This window comes from Mesocricetus auratus, unplaced genomic scaffold, assembly GCF_017639785.1.
Source record: "Mesocricetus auratus isolate SY011 unplaced genomic scaffold, BCM_Maur_2.0 Super-Scaffold_100018, whole genome shotgun sequence".
In the NCBI taxonomy this organism is placed as follows: domain Eukaryota; kingdom Metazoa; phylum Chordata; class Mammalia; order Rodentia; family Cricetidae; genus Mesocricetus; species Mesocricetus auratus.
This window is the reverse complement of record NW_024429199.1, coordinates 25,450,495-25,468,467: the sequence shown is the minus strand read 5'-3', so window position 1 is coordinate 25,468,467 and position 17,973 is coordinate 25,450,495. Positions and strand designations below refer to the sequence as shown.

The window sequence follows — 17,973 nt, the reverse complement described above, 5'->3', positions numbered from 1 at the left end:
AGCCAAAAAAGATGACACAGGTTATTATAAAAAGTATTTGGAGTTGTTAAATATTTTCTATTCTGATATTTATATATGTGTAAGTATATAATGGTATGTGTGATATTAATATAAAACTATAAACATACTTTAGTGAAATATGCTTATCTAATGCTATGATGCATGTGATTAGACAATTGAGCTATTATAAACCTGAAGATTTTGCTTATGGTACAGATTATATTATACATTTCCTAATAACTTAAATGAATGTAGAAAATGAAGATTTACCTTAATGATCCTTAGAGAAATTATTTCTGTGATTCATAATCAGATTTATGCACTGCTATAGCTAGTGATAGTTGTCAGGCAATGAATACCATTTACGTTTACTATCAATGGTTAGCAGTGCTGCTGCTGCCCTATTACAGAGAAGGGCAAATATGTTCCTCAGGTCACCCAGTATCCAAAGCTGACATCTCATCCTAACAAGTACCATTCTAGTTTTTCCATAGACAAAAAGAATTATACTTAATTACTGTATAATTGAAACTATTGTCCAGGAAGAGAGCACAGTTATTGCCTCAGACCCTTAGGAGATTTCACAACTGTCTTCATTCAGTTTATAATTTGTTAGACTTTTGAAATTTCGCTGTAAAGATTAGTTAAGTTCCGCTCTGTTTTGTCTTCAAGTAGCTTCCACCTCTTCATTGTTAGAAGGGTTTCTTGGGTTAGTTGGACGGTAACGTGGATCTTAGGGCCCTGTTGCGCTCATTTTGTTGACCTTAGCTACTGCCTCTGCCTTTCTGACCCTCCATTCTTGCATCTCTTGAAAGGAACTTCTAGTAATATAGTGCCTGCCCTACCAAAGAGCTCTATGGACACTAAGACAGTGACTGTAAAGGTGCCCTGGAAAACAATAAGCACGCCAGTAGAAAATGCCAAAATTAGTATTTGTGTTCATGCTCATCTACCGGTAGCCAAGTCACTTTACAGGAAAGTATGCCTTAATATCCAGAAAGCATCTCTTTGTGGGATGGAACTGTAAAAAGTAGTCCTCCTCCCCTTGCTGTTAGCCAGCCTTTTCTGTTTTATTTATTAACCCATTATTAACCTGCATGCCATCCCAGGCCAACTTATTGCAGCATTAAATACAAAAATGTTGAAAGCATGTTGAATCCGTGTTAGAGTGCAGGAGCAAGGATGGGGGTGAGCATCTTAGAAAGGATGATATCGGAATAAGAGCACCTGAAAGTGTTTAGTTTGTGCGGCATAGGTTAAAACTGATTTTATACAGTCCACCTTTATTACATTTTAAGCTCAAAATGTCTCAACATTTTTCAACATATTTTCCCAGCTCTGTCGCATGTTTTTAAAAGGGGGAAGCTTAGGAAGAACTTAAATAACCTTGAGCCATGTAAGACTTGGCACAGTTCTTCTGAATGGTCAGCTCCAAAAAGAATGAGAGCTATTTCAGTCTCTGAAGTGTTACTCACTGAATATAGGCTGCAATCAGTTCAAATCTTTACATTTTTCTTTAAAATGTTTAAAGCTTAATTAACCTATTGCAGTTTTGCCCTATACTTAATTTTTTAAACACAGGTATTTTGCTCAATGTATTTTCTGAGAATGAAGTTCACATGTGATTTTACTAAGTCTTAATGACAAAAGAAACAGGCCAGCTAGGCTACTTTAAAATAGCTTCTGAAATTTTCAAGGAAAAAGAAGCAAATTCATTTTTTTTGTAAGTTAAATAAGCTCCAACTGAGACCACAGCAGTCGCTAAATGCATCACCCATCTTTCAGTTCTAGCAGGCTCTGTGAAGAGACAGCAGGCATCTTTCCCTGCTAAGCATATGTTCAGGTTGTGGTCTGCTGAGTCTTTCATTCTACTGACTTTTTGCTTTTTTTTTGGTAAGAAATATGATTCTTACTTTCAGAAGGCAGTCTTATTTGCCTGATGTTGAAAGGGTTAATCATCTAGTAATACCAAGTTTAGTCACAGAGCACCACAAATAATGTACACTGAGGATTCCCATAACAAAATGTTGGGCAGAGAAACGGTTTCTGCTGAATTAACTTTATGAAGCCAGACATTAGCAATAACTGTTTTGTTGTTAAACAGTTTGCTTATGTCTCTGTGATGTTGCTAAGAATAATTATATTGCCTACATAGCACTTTGTGTGTGTTTAAATGTTTCATTATGGTTTTATGACAAATGTTTTCACATTTTTTACAGGCTATAGGAATTTAATCAATACAGACTGGTCTTTAAATCTGTTATTTTCCCACTAAATCTACTTATTATCAAATGACCTAATGTATTAGCTTTTGAATAATAAAACTTTTCTATATAGTATCAGTTTCTCTATGGAATATGTAATTTCTATGGTATTTTATACCTTGTAGAAGCAAAAATATAGGCTTTTTCATTTGTTTACTAGCAGTACCTAGCCTGAATACTGACATATTGACTGTTTATGCAGTTTCATAAGTAGGGTCAGGGCTCTGTTTGACAAGCTCTTAATATTGCTATCTCCAGGTAATGAGCCTGAGTTCTCACTAGGTGGCAGTGTCTCCTCTGAAGGACTGCTATAATTGTCTTTAGCAATAGGGACCTTTTCAAACACCTACTGTGTGCCAAGCTGCTGAGATGAGCTATAACACCAGACTCGGATTTCCCTGCTCACCAACCTTTTAGCCAAGCTAAAAGGCCACTTCTCCAATTGTAGGATTTCAGAAATAGAATTCATATTCATCATTGGTCTGCATTGCACTGTGGTATCTTTATTTTTCACACCATAGAACGCCGTCGAGTAGTTCAGGAAATACACACCTTTAAGTTCATAAAACTCTTGATAGCTGAGCACGGGCAAATGCCTTAAATTCCAGTACCTGGCAGAAAGGAGGAGTTATGACTACTAGGTCATCCTCAAGTACATAGAGCATTCACGGCTGGCCTGTGCTGGAAGAAACCCATCTCTCAAACTGATGATCGCCAATAGTGTTTATAAAGTACTGTTTTAGCATAGTTCTTGTGCAGTACATGCCTGCATTCAGAATTAAAATTCTTACACAATAGAATTTTAAAAATTTATGAAAATACAGAAAGGCATCATTAATACTTATAGAATACTTCAAAAATACTTGAAAGATGGTCACCATTTTACAGATACTGAAACTTGGGCACCAGAAGAATGAAGCAAATATCCTAAGGCCACATAGTTCTTGGTAAAGCTACATTTGGTTCTAGGCTGTCTGACTGGTGTCTTCACAATAAGATTCATATCTAGGTGATATGAATTTAATATCCATAGATTATGTATCATTTAATGTTTCTAATGTATGAGTTTAAATTAGGCTCAGATATTATAATTCCCATGGTTTTCTGAAAAATTTCCAGAAGAGATAGTGCTGACTAAAAGATGGGATTTTCAATATTGATTTTTTTTTTAGCCTAGTAGAAGAAATTAAAAATCTGCCACATTTTAAGGCCTGATGAAGCTGCTTTATTGTATTTTTGAAGTGTTTATTACATAATAGATTCTTGGCTTTTAAAGCCAGTAATATTCAGTGACTAAGGAAATATGAAAAATTTTATCAACTTGATGGCCTTGAGCATAAACAACTGTGAATTCTCCCTTGGGCCTTTATGCTTAAATGAGTGTTATAAAGTACAGCAGAAAGGAATGATGTGACCAAGGCTGACAGCAGTGTGGCAGGGACATCTACAACAGGGTGGAGACTGGGCCTCTTGACAAAATGCTGCCACTTTGTTCAGCCCTCAGCAAGTAATTTCACTTTATGTATGCATCTTAAGCTGTGAAGTAAAAGATACTGATACACTCCTAATTTTACCTCTATATGTGTTATCAAAGGATACAGTGAAACTGTAAAGCAAAACATGAAGCCTAGGTATTAACAAAGTTCACGACCCAGGCTTTAGTAGGAAATGCTAGTTTTTTGGTGTGTGTGTGTGTGTGTGTGTGTGTGTGTGTGTGTGTGTGTGTTGTTTTGTTTGTTTGTTTGTTTGTTTGGTTTTTTTAGCAATGCATGTCACACACGAAGACAACAGGATTGGAGCAGCACTACTATAGGACATTTGCAGACAGCATGGTGGGGATAGGCTTCTAAGCATTTTGGAAGCTGTAACATTCTTTTAAATCAAGTTACCACCTCCGTGTTCCTGACACTTCATCCATTGCTCTGCCATACCACTTAGCTTCCTGCAGTAACTGTTTGACCTCCAAGAGGTTGGAACCCCAAAAAGAGTCTGTTCTCCAAGCCTGCTACATGCGTGTGGTGATTCTCAAAAGGGGATGAAGAGGTGGGGATGACAATACTCAGGCTGAGCTTTCAGCACAGCAGGTTAGATCAGAGCTAAGTTTTAAACATACAAAGAAAAGTGGCAAAAATGCAGAAACGGGGCTATCTAATTGCAACATGATCTCTAACAAGAGTCTAAAAGTAACTTGGGAACCTCCAGATTATAAGCATAGAGCCTGAAGGAAAATCTACCAACTGTTTTACACTAACACATATCTGTTTAAGACAGTTTTATGTGTTTATGTGGGACAGAGAATGAAGAACTTAAAGCAGAGTCTGTAGTCTGAGAAAGTACACTTGGTGAATACTTGTGCAGACGGTTTGTGGTGGTCCTCATCACAAAATAAGGGTGCTGACCTGATAAAGTAGGATATTGATTTGACTGCTTGAATTCCAGCTTTTTATATAAAGTGCTAACGATGCTCCATGGAAATAAATACCCAGAGGGTATGTGGGGTTTTGATGTTTTACTCCATTAATAATACTTTAATACATTGTTAAATATATCTTAATACTTTAGAAAATTAAAGATGTGCCTTTTGCTGTTTTTTACCAGTGTAAAAAAATCTTTGAGAGAAATATTCAGTATATAATACTTAGGAAATATGGTTTAACAAAAAGTATAAGAGATAAAGCAGTTAAATCCTGTTAGTTTATTACTGATGCCAGTATGTGTGCTTCTTGGCCATCTTTGTGGTTGGCAAATATAAAATATCAAAAAACCTAGGAAGTTAGAATGCTAGACTGTTCTTAGATGCAGCTTTACATATGGCAAGAAAATAAAGGTTGGTAGCACAGTTTTCAAAGCAAATAATTAAAGGTTGGCAACACAACTTTCAAAGTAAAGAAGGCAGAGATCATCAAACATGATCGACTTCACAGCTCTGAAACCCATGCACTCTGGAGGCAGACCTTCCAAACACCTGCACGGGGGGCACCTCTCCTCAGTCTTTTCCTACAGCTTTACTTTTGCTCATTTCTAAAGCTCTTTGAATAACTGAAGGTGAAGTAAATGTTCTTGTTACTCTGGAAATAAGTACAAAATACAAACAAAAAACTAGAGTCAAATGTACAAGAATATCTTCAGGGAGTGGCACCTCTTGCACTTAAGGACAGATAATTGGTACTGAGGAATAACTCATTGACAGTTAATAGTCAGCAGGCCTACTCCCAGTGCCCTGTCCTCTGGAACTCATTCAGCATGGTCTGCAGAGAATACTCTAGGTTTCTTAGGAGAAATTGACTTGAAGTACATCAGTCAGACAGGAAAAAGGCATTTTTATTTGCATTTTTACTTTTTTTGTTAGCTGTTGGCTACATAGTTCTTTTGTAATTTTCTATAGTTTGTTTTCCTATTGGATTATTCATTTAAAATGGATTTTTTTTGTGGATCCTGTTTGCAGACCAAGAGCAGTTAACCACTTTTGTCATTTGCTTTGTGTATACAGCTTTGTTGGGATCACTTACATACCATACACTGTCTGAATTTTTTATGTACACTTTGATAATTTACGTATTTGTAAGACCATCACCTCACATCAAAACAATGAGCACAACTCTCACTCTTCAGTTCTCCATGGCTCGTTTTAATTGCTGCTTCTCCTTTTCACTCCTTGAAAGCACTCTGAATTGGTTTCCATGTCCCAGAATTTTTTGATAAAAAGATACTGTACGTACTGTGAATTCTTTTATGAATGGCTCTTTTCATCCTTTGTTTGGGGGTTCATTTATGTTTTAGCATTCATCAGTAGTTCGTTTGACAACTTCCCGCTGTTGCCTACTGTTGCTCCATTCTAAAGATTTGCCACAGGCTGCACCTCTGTCAGTTGATGCAAGTCTATCCCTGTTTTTAGCCATTACAAATTCAGCTGTTACATCTTGTACAGTTTTATTTGGGAAAATGCTTTCCTTTCTCTTATGTAAATTAATAAAAAAAAGGTCAGAATCATATTACAGATGTATTTTCTTAAGCCAAGTTAGGCATGGTGTAGTATATACCTGTAACCTTATTACTTAGGAGACAGAGGCAGGAAGATAGTGAATTCGAAACCACTTGAAGTGTTCCATCTTCTTTAGATCCTCCCAAATCTGACTAGGCAGGTCTTTGTCATTTTAGCCACTCTGACAAATGGGCTTGCTGCATTGCCCTGGCTCTGATTTGCTCATCTCTGCTGACTACTGATGTTGAGAGCTTTCTTAGGTGCCTGTCTGCCATCTTTGGAGTTTCTTCAGTACCTGTTTATGTTGGTGGCCATGTTTTGCTCTGTGCTGGTTCAGTTTTGATTTGAGAGTTGTACAGCAAATGCTCCCAGGCACATAATTCATAAATGTTCCTCCCAATGTTTGTCCTGTCTTCTAATTACTTTCATGCCTTGAACAGAAACTTGAAACTTTGAAGTACAGATTATCAATTCTTTCATGGATTTAAGTTTTGCATTTAAAATTTTTGCTTACTCCAAGCTCCCAGAATTGTTTTCTGGGGTTTCATTCTAGAACTTTCATAACTATGTTGTATATTTGCATCTGTGCTCTATTTTATACATGGCATGAAATGTGTATCAAAGTTTGCCTTTTTTCACACGTGAGTGTCCAACTGTCCCAGCACCGTTTGATGAAAAGTTTGTCCTTCCCAGTTCCCTTTACTCCTTGTCTATGTATATGTATGTTCTGGGTTCTCCAGTTTCTTGATCTGGTTTTGCAAACAACTAACTTTGTTGAGCTATATCCAATTTTTGTATATTTCACGTTCTGAAACTTAATTGAAGTCAGTTCCTAGTTCTAGTGGCTTATGAGGTATTTTTGTTTGTGTTTATTTCATGCAGATATTTTTACAGAGATGCAGGCCTAGTGTCTCGGAGTGAATGTCGCCTTAAATTTTGTTCCCTAGGTGCCTCAGCTTTCTCTCCTGTCTTCTATCGCATAGAAAAATATTTCCTGCAAAGAAATCTGTTCCTTTTTTCCTTTATATTTTGTTCACTATTTGGTAATTTCAACCAAGACAGTAAATCTGGCTCCTTTTATTACATCTTTATCCAGAAAGATAACTCATAGCTTATCATTTGCTTTTTAATTTCTATCATTATACCTCTTCATTTGTCTTAGGATTTAAATGTTCATGAGACAAAGTTGATCCTATTTCCTCATAAGAATATTTGTTGGGCTTGGCCTCTTCTAACTCATAGCCCTATAACAGATAATCTATGAAATCTGTTTTTCTGAAACATTCACACACATGCACGCACATGCACACACCCCTCTTGCGTTTCTGCTTTTAATTTTAAGAGTACACAAAAGCTGATCACTTGTCCGTCTATTCCATGTTTTGTCATTTTTAGGAAACTCTCCATTTCAAAGTTGTATAACTAAGGAAACAATTTTTTAAATGATAATCTTATGCATCTTCCTTTGGGATAATTTAAGATTCATTTATCCAGTAAATTGAAGAGTGTGTTTGAGTGCATCTTCTGAGCCATAAAGTGCAGGGAAGATGCTGCTCTCATCGCTGGTTACCATGGTTGACTGTTGTTCTGAAACAGCATCCACCATTTTAAACCTCTGTCTAGGGATTTAATCCAAGGCAAAATTATGTTAATTAAAGTCAACTATGAAAATACTTTTTCATGCAACATCTATAACACAAAAAGACAAAATATTACAAATATCTAGTAACAGGAGAATAAGTTTTGGAATTATAGTTCTTGGGTATTATAAAACATTTAAAATGGTAATTATGTTATAAAAATAACTTTGTATTTAAATTGACAAAAGTTTAAACTATATTTTTGATATTTTACATAGAATAAACATATGTATAAAGTTGGAAGAGATGAAAAATATAAAAAATGGATTTAGGTTTATGGGCTTGAATGATTATCATTTTGCATCATTAGTAGGCATTTGTAATATGTATGTGAATATGTATTAGGTTTACACTTCAACTTGAATTGCCCTCAAAGCACAGTTATAAAACTTCTTGGCATGAAATCATTTATAAATTTTCCTTTATTTCATGTTGCCTTCAATTTTTTACCTTGCCATTCTTGTTACCTTGCAATTTTAAAATGTGCTGTCCAGTTTCTGACTGTTAAATATTATTTCATAGCTTAAGTACCTGATTATCTTTTTGCTGTGATTATTTGAACTAATTTTAGGTTCTCTTTTCTTTTTAGTGGCCCAACAAGAGGCTGAAATGTTCAAACGCTATAATGGAACACTCCCATTGCCTGGCATCCATCAAAGTCAGGATGCCTTATGCACCTGTCCTAAACTGCCCTATCAAGGCTCTTTTCATATTGATGACTTTGTCAACACTGAGCATAATTCATCAAGGAAGATTCAACTTGTGAAGCAGAGAATCGAAACTGTCACAGTATGTTTTCTTCATTTATCTATGGCAGTTGAAAATTTTAAACTATTCTTTGCCATGCCAATAAAGATTAACATAAGGAAGGTAGCTAATTCTTATAACATGGTTTTCTTATGTAGTTCTCTCCAACTACTAGTTTTGAAGTCATTATTTACAGCATACAAACTAAATGTTGATCAATTCATCATGCTATCAGGACTTGACATATCTTTAAAGACCATCTCAAGACACAATAAGGAAGGGTTCTAAACCAAATTATCATGCCTAACCCTTGGCACATGCATAAGACTTAATTTCCTAGGAAAGGAAGAGAAAGCACCATGTCAGCACTGCACCGTAGGATCACTTGAGGGTAGGCTACTAGGTTTAGACACTCATCCTATGAATTCTTATTGCCAAGACTTCTACAACAGTGACTCTCAACCTTCCTAATACTGCAACACCTTATTACAGTTCATGTTGTGGTGACTCCAGCCATAAAATTATTTTTATTGCTATTTCATAACTGTAATTTTGCTACTGTTATGAATTGTAGTATATTTTTAGAGAAAGGTTTGTTGAGGGGGTCGTGACCCACAGATTGAGAACTATTGTGAAACTACTTCATAAAAGAACAGGTAATAAGGTAATATTTAAACAAGATGTTTTCTGTCCATGCATTCAAAGCCTTGTAAAAACGTTCTAAAAGTTTAGGTTTGAATGTTTCTTGAACTTCAGTGTTCAGCAGAGTCATCTAGCTCTAGCAGGCTTATTACAGCACTAATTTCCAGGCTGTATTGCTACGAGCTTCGATTCAATATGCCTGGCTCAGTCTGAGTTTTCATTTGTGGCAAGTTCCCAGGTGCTGGTCGGAGCATCTGTTGAACAGCTAGTCTGGTTCAGTCCCAGTACATAAGAGCATCATGCCTCGCATTGTGTTCACCACCTACGCCACGATCTCCTTGAAGGCAGTTCTGTTTTCTCCTTTTTTTTTTTTTGTTAGCATATCCTGTGACTGCTTGACTTTCAGTCTGCTATAGGTGGGTGATCTAGGGAAAACTTTGAATCCTAAACTTCCCTTCTAGAGAGAGTCCGTTTTTGTTTCTCTCCATTTTCTGTCTTCCTTTTTAGGGGATAAATCAATATCTTTAATCTTTCCAGTTTCCCCACTTTGACATTTTGTCTGTCTTTGCCTTCCTGTTTTCTGAATGTTTGCACTGTTGCCACCATGTGTTGATAATGTGCTGCTAAGGGCTTCTGCTTGTGGCAACTCCCTTGTCCTCTACACATGGGTGCTAACTTTGCAGGAAGTGCTGGCCAACTGTACCTTGTAATATTGGAACAAATAAAACTTAGCTACCTCAGTAACGAGTCGATTACCATGTTTAAAATATTCCAGATACAAACTAAGTTTGTATTAAGTCTTCTAGGCAGTGATAAGTTTACAAACACACACACTTATAAAGTGCTCACATTGACTCTTTTATTGTGGCAGATGTGTAACGTTGGCACTATGGTGGTTAGTATCCTTGTTTTATACACAAAGCATCTATTAACTATTTGTGTCTAAAACACAGGTTTCATAGATTTTGCAAGTATAAACAATGCACAAAAATCCCTTATTTTAAAAAAATTTCTACATCAGGAAGCTACAGTTTTTGTATGTGTGACTAGTGAACTTCTGCTTGTGATAAATGATGTTGTATAATTGTTTGTAAACTATTTCATAAGACCAAGAAGTCATTAAAAATAGAAGCAGAAGAAAGTACTGCCCAAGCTTAGACTTTAATGGAAAAAAAATAGTTAACAATGTTAAGGATGTCAGGATAAATTGCCCTCAAAGTCAATACAAACTAGGCAGGGAATAGCAGTAGAACCACATAATGTCAATCCATTAGAAATAAGTTTGGGTCATGACTCAAAGTATAATTCATTCTTGGTGCTGGAAGTTTTATTTGGAAGGTGATGTCTGTTGGGGTAATGTAGTGTTCCTCACACTTTATGGTAACTTCATCTAAACTCTCAACTAAACTCCATTGATATTTATGTATATTTTAGGAAGTTTCTACAGTAGTAGGCTTCCCTGTGGCTTTTTAAAAGCTTAGTGTCAGTTTAAAAGTTTTCCTTTCCCATTTTGCCCCTCATCCTTGTCCTCCCATTTCCCATTCCACTTAACCCCTCTTTTCTGATTTCTACATTATCCCACTATAACACTGTATCCCCCCTGTCCTTGAAAGACCTCTTCCTTCTGCAATCCATTATTAGCTCCCTAACCCATGTTGGTATTCTAAGTGAAATTCATATATGTAGCTGCATAAAACCTATTGGACATACTGAAGTCAGAATGTAAAATTGGATTGGCATTCATAGAGAAATGATGATCTCATTTAAAGCAAGAGTGCCATTAAATGGATGCTGTCGAGTGTCAGGGCTAGGGAGGTGATTTCTGGATAAAGTGCTTACTTGCACAATCATGCAGGCCGAAGTTCAGTTCTTCAATAGCCACATTAAAGCTGCCGTAATGGTGTGTGTCTTTAGCCCCAGCACTGAATATCTGGAGACCACAGAACCCATAGAGTTGACTGGCGATATGGCCTAACTAATCACTGAGCTCCAGCTTCAGTGAAGACCCTGTCTCAAATAAGGTAGAGAGCAATAGAGGCAGAAATCTGATGTTGATCTGATCTCCAGATGTACACACAGAGATGTACATATCTGCCTACAAATGGCATATCACACACATACACACAATATTGTGTGCATTAACAAGAAAAGGACAACAAGGCAAAATATCAGAAACAGCAGCTTAGATTGTGTTTCATTAAATATATTCAGAATTTTTGTTAATGGAGTCAAAAATTAGTCTGAGAATTTCATGTAAAAAGACACCCTGGCTAAGATAAAAATAAAGAAATTTCAAAGACGAATTTTGGAAATCTCTGCATTGCAAAGGTAAAAGGGGAAGTTGATACTTAAAATAATCAGTTAATAAGATAAGGTGGAGGACTAACTTCAGTAGCATGCTTGAGAATGCATGTGAAGGAGTGATAAGTAGCTCTAGGGCCTTAGGGCGTAGGCACTGGCGTAGGGCACAGGCTCTAACCTATGCCTGCTTTGTGACTCCCCAATACATCAAATACTAACTTTCCTCTCTGAAAGCACGGATTCTGATTCCTCACTTCAACTGCATTGTTCAGATTCAATGAGATCCTAAATGTAAGGCTTTCTAACTTGTCTAAGACATAGTACAATGACAGTTGTTACTGTTGAGAACAGAGTTATGTATATGAAATGATTGTGTTCATTTATAGTTTTAAGAGACCAAACCATATATATATAAATGATAGCTACCTGCCGAGAAGTGTTTCAGCTGACTTCTTTAGATGAGCCAGGTAAAAGAACAAATGATAATTAAGACCGTTCTTGTCTTACCGGATATTTAAATACATCATAAAGCTGAAATAATATAAATATTATGAAGCAAATTCATAAAACTAGCTACATCAGATGGGGAAAAGACAACACTAGGAAACGTAAGTGTACACTTAGCCAGTGTTTCCCCTGTGCTTCGATCTTTCCACTCTGAAATCCCCTAGTGTAGTGGAAATCTGGGAGAAAAATTATCTTGTACTAAATACTTTATTGGGGGTCTTGAGCTCCTCCGACTTTCTCAAGACCTGAAAAACCTATTGTTAGGTTACACATGTAAGTAGAACTTGACTGACCAAGAAATTAAATAGTTAATAACTAGGGTGATGGGGATAAATTCCGGTGACAGAGCGCTTGCTTGCTATGCCCAGAGCACAGGATTCAATGTGCATCACCTCACCACACACCCCAAACACAGGAATATGTGCTGACAAATACTTCTCATGTAAACTGGTGAAAGACTTGCTAGTCCTAAAATTAGTAATTCTCCCCCCTATGTAAATTTTAGGTTTCTATCTAGTAAATACAAATGAACATATGTGTAATATATAACATGAAACATACACATGTATACATTTTTGTGGCAAACACCAACATGGAAAAATGTTAGTCTCACAGCTTGTAAAAAAAAATAAAGCTGCGAAGAAATGGGTTTAAAAAGCTTGCTACTTCCAAGTAGAAATCAATATTTCATAACCATATCTTGATTTTCTTACCCCCAAGTACCAAAGAAACCAGGTGTCATCAGGAAATAGTGAAAATGGAGAGAAGGAGGGCACTTTGTCCATGCAGTGTGCTGTTACTCTGGCTCCCCAGGCTTTTTCAAAAAGCAATGTTAAGATTAAGAAGCTTAAACATTCTGTAGTACATTGTATCCTTTGACCTTGGTCCTTTAGATAATGTTAGCCGGGGCTCCTTGAAGCAGGCTCTATGACTGTGCTCTAGGCTGTAGTTTTCTCCTCAGTTGGCAACGAGCCTGACTCTTCATACATGTTATCCCCTCTCATCTCCTGATGCACACCTGATGACTTCTTTCAAACTTCCTGTTTTAAATTAGCAACAAGCTTGCTTCACCTGTCAATCCCAGCTCCCTCTCCCTCCCCTCCACTTTTAAACCAGACCTGCCAGGAAAGGCACTGCAAGCCTTAGTCCTTGCTGTGCTTCTCCCTTCCTCTTCCTTCTGTAGGTGAATTGATACCAAGCACACTCTGCACTGGGTTTAGATGTAGTTGGAAAGAGGGTGGTTTTGTTTACTTTTTTGTTACTCTTTTAAAATTAAGAAAATGATTTAAAATTATCTGTTTCAGTGTTTTAGTTCTTACATATTTTAGTGTTTTGAATGCAATCAGATGTATTCCACATTAAAAGAAATTGTAATGTTACTTTTAAAAATTTAGAGAATATACATTTAAGAGGACCCCTTTTCTAGTACCGGGTATGACAAGGTTTTTTGTAGACACAAGAACCCCCAAGGACTAGACAGTGACACTTTCTTCCACTCGCTCAGTTTGAAAGCTGACATCCTGAAGGTACCTAGCTCTTATGGCATGCTTTCTGATATCACTTCATGGAAAAGAAAATTAAATGAACATAAGAGAAATGCCAAATAGTATTTTTGAGAGATTAAATCCAAGACAGGAGAAATAATTTTCAAAAGAGAATTTGTGTCAGTTGCTCAGCTTTGAGCATGTGTTCTCTTTAGGAGAATGCATAGTCTTGGGTTGATAAAGCTGCTTTTGAAAATCTCTGCACAGTCTATAGCATAAAAAGAACTCATTTTTCCTGTCCAGAGATTTTACTAAACTTAGGTAAGATACATTTTCTTTCAGTCTGTACATCAAGTAATAAGAATGAAATAAGATGTATTCTTAGCCTATGGTAGCTTCATTCCTGTGCTTTACAAACATCTGGGTTGGTGAAACTTCCTGCCTTTTGTCACAATGTCTTTTCTCATGTTTCTTGTAACTATATATTAGTAGATTCCAAATACCATTTTCATTATAAATTCCTCTAGTTATAGATTCCTCTAGTTATAAAAGACAAATAACTCACCATAGCCTCTTGTTACTAAACTAGGAAATTTTTGTAATAGACCTCAGGTTTAAGGTATTTGTATATATCTAAATTATATAAAATTCATCTCAGTCAGCACTTAATAGATGTTTGCTCATTAGGAAAGGACGGAGAAGTAGATGATGACTGAATGACAAGGCTCTAAGGATCAGATCATCACATATCATTTGTTTCAGTTTGCAGACCTAACAGCTGCTCCCACAGTAATAACTAAGTCATTCTCCAGCTCAAGTGAGGCCTCTCAGGGATACAACTCATTATGAATTTTCAGATTCAAATTTGTCTTGACTACATTCACGGTTGCTTGGGATCTCGGATACCTTTAGGATTAACCAGTCCAACAAATAGTTGATCTTATTAACCCAAATCAATGAAAAAACATCTTCAGATGATAGGCATACCTAGCGCTCTAGTGGCTGGACCACTCAAGACTGCTCCAATTTTCATATTAACCTGAGTCCAACTTAGTGGTCACAGAGATGCTTGCCAAGTAGAACCACAGAAGTAACAGTTGAATGACTCTAAAAATTATTTCCATTTTAAGAAAAGTTATTTTTTTCTATCACATAAGCAATTCACTCTATAGAGTTAATGATAAGTAATGTGTCTTGTTAGTAATTCTTGTTATAATGTATTTCTGGTACTTTCGTAAGTGGTTTGTATGCTGTTATAGTTAATCCTCAAATATTTAAGGATAGTAAAGGGTGTTAGCAGCCTAGAGAGCAATGGAGTTCAGACTGAGGAGTGGAGCTAAGGATCAAGCTGGGCTCTCAGGTCTCTTGTAGACACTGAATTTCCATAGCCTTTAAACACAGGGTCAGGTCTCTTGTAGACACTGAATTTCCATAGCCTTTAAACACAGGGTCTGAAAGGAAAACCCGGGACTATTCCTTTACATTTGATAGACTTGAGGTTGGTTGTTGGCTTTTTGTTTTTATTTTAATATACCAGGCTGATAAGTGCTGATTAATTCTAATTGGAGTTGAGTATTTTTGTCTCTATAGTAACAAATTTTCAACATGTCCATTATTCACTGATTTCTACTACTCAAAACTAATGATTATGGCCTTACCCCATGAATTAAAAGCAGCCCCTTTTCTGGTTTTTAAAATTACTTGTCACGTTTTTTACCATCTTTAGTACTTTAGTGCTTAATTGCTAATTTAGAAATTGTAGGTACTGATTCTATTCATAGTAATAACTATGTACTCTAGCTAATTCAGAGTTTGTCTTTTTGGCCTATTTCTGTGATAATTATGCCAAGCCTATTAAGGAGGCAAATCTTTCCCAAGACAACCAAAACTGGGCTCTCAGAAGTTTTGGTCAGTGCCTTTTTTGTTGTTACTGTTTTTATTTTATTTTATTTTATTTTTTATTTTTTTATTTTTTTGGTTTTTATGAGACAGGGTTTCTCTGTATTGTTTCCGAGGCTGTCGGTCCAGCCCAGCCTCGAACTCACAGCGATCCGCCTGCCTCTGCCTCCTGAGTGCTGGGATTAAAGGCGTGCGCCACCACCGCCTGGCTTGTTTTTATTTTTTTAAATTAGAAACAATCTTGCTTCACATGTCAATCCCAGCTCCCTCTCAACCCTCCCCCGCCCCTCACCAACCCCCCCCAGTCCCCCACCTCATCCCCCTCCGCTCTCTAGAGAGAGTGAGGCCCTCCATGGGATCTCCAAATCTGTCACATCATTCAGTACTTGGCTTAGGCCCTCCCCCATGTGTCCAGGCTGAGAGCATCTCTCGATGGGGAATGGGCTACCAAAGTGCCTTTTCATTGGCAAGTTTTTCTTACTATAAAATGTCATTAAGTCTCTTGAATTCATAGTATTTTCAGCTCATTGGAAAGAATGCAGAGTGACAATACAGAGTGATAAACTTTCAAATGCTGGTTCTGGTTATTAGAATGACATCTGAATGTTTTAAAGAGTCAATACTTTATTTAAATAAAATTATGAATACTTTATTGTACTGTATTTCTTTTAGGAGGTGATACGATCCTGTGCTGCAAAAGTAAGTAGTTTTTATTACCAGGAAGACAACTTTAAAATTAGTTTTTTATGATATACCAGAGAAATGGAATGCACCATTGTAGACTTGACAGCTTGCACAAAAATTGACCCAGTGTGTACTTACTGATCTTACAATTTACCATAATTATAATACTGGAATTCAAATTCATTCAAGAGTACTTATCAAGTAGCTTCCAAGTTTTGAAGATTTAGAATCCTAGCAATTGGGATATAATTTCAGTAGAGGTCCAGCACACAACAGGCATCCACTTTTTACAAGCAAGCCCGTTTTTACACACAACCTTTAAGCAGTTAAGGAGTCAGAATGACAGTAGTTTACATCTTTCCTTCTGCCACTTTCAAAATTCCTCTGAATAGACTATCATTTACCAATGAATAATATGTAACATAAAAGATGAGACATCCAGAAGGGAAAAAATTAGAATGCTTAGAGATATTCATACAGTGAAGAAAGTATTTTGTTGACTAGTCTGCAACCATATAGCAGGAACATGGAGAAAAATAGGTTGTGAGGCATGTCAGAAAGTACTAGGCTTACCCCATCACTGAGCTGCTCATTATCAGTCAGGACCCATCACATTTTTACCTAATTATCACAAGTCAACGGGACATCAAATATAGACAAGGGGAAGGAAGACGAGGGAAGAGAACACGCTATATTCTGATTTGGCTGCAGATGTTCAGGAAACTTTCTCCTGATAGCAATGATTGTTGTAATGATTATAGCTCCAAGATTACCAAATCTTAAGTGTGTGATATATAAACTGGTAGTAATGTTCTAACTAGCCCTAACCTCTCCTTCTCACTTCCCCCTCTCTCTCAATGTGTGCCATACCCTTCTCCTCTGATGCTGTCTCGATGTCACTTGAGTCAGATAGTCTACATACATCTAACCAGTATTTAGGGAGAATGTCCCTATTAATCTGAAAACTCACTAAGGGTGATAGGTAGCATCCTTCATCTGGTATCCCTAGAATTTAGCCTAGAATAAACACTCATCAAAAATATAATTACATATTTGGAAATCAAAATTAGGAAAGAATAACATTACTAACACCTTTTTGTACTATTTTAAATAGCTTTTTATTGGGATATAATTTATATATCATAATACCCCTTTTAAAATTCTTCTCATAAAATACATACCCATCACAGTTGCCCCTCCCTCCACTCCTCCCAGCCTCCCCCACCTCCCCTTTTCCCCAGATCCACTCCTCCTGTTTTCCTTCAGAATAGAGCAAACCTCCCAGGGATATCAACTGGAACATGGCATAACAAGATGTAATAAGCAAGATGACTCAGTGATAAAGACACATGGTACAAAAGCCTGATGACCCGAGTTTGAGCCACAGAACCCATGTAAAGAGCTACCTCTAAAAAGCTGCCCTCCCCTCCACGTGTGCATGTGGTACATGTACACCTATATACACCATCCATGATGACACAAAATCATAAATTTCAAAATGAATGTAGGTTCACCATCTTAATTTTCAGCATTATGCAAGTCCCCTCCACAAAGACACCTAACATCTGTTAGCAGCCCTTTCCAATTCATAAACATGACATTTATCCATATAGATTCATGATAACCGTTAATGTGTGTTCTGTAGATTTTTGCATGTTGGAAACTTCATTTAAATGGAAGCATATAGTATGTTGTCTTTGGTCTTAGGAGTTGGAGTTTTCACCTTATTTTATACTGCATTCTACTCTGTAATACAAACTGCCCTGATGTTTACAATGTAGCCCATGTTGGCCTCAACTCATTGTGATCTTACTATACCAGTC

At 36.7% G+C, this 17,973-nt stretch overlaps 1 protein-coding gene across 7 annotated transcripts in view; it reads left to right on the top strand.

The window, feature by feature from the left end:
* Positions 1–17,973, top strand: part of Ahi1 (Abelson helper integration site 1) — a 127,329-nt gene that overhangs the window by 44,317 nt on the left and 65,039 nt on the right. For 5 of the 7 annotated variants that reach the window (XR_005869623.1, XR_005869622.1, XM_013127302.3 and 2 more), the window contains exons 16-17: positions 8,476–8,675; positions 16,139–16,165. Coding sequence is in view for 5 of the 7 variants with exons in the window: in XM_013127302.3 (XP_012982756.1) it covers positions 8,476–8,675; positions 16,139–16,165 (227 nt within the window). In the remaining 2 variants the exon portion in view is untranslated. The remainder of the gene's footprint in view (positions 1–8,475; positions 8,676–16,138; positions 16,166–17,973) is intronic. The other 2 variants (XM_040728415.1, XM_021224265.2) reach the window with 1 other exon arrangement.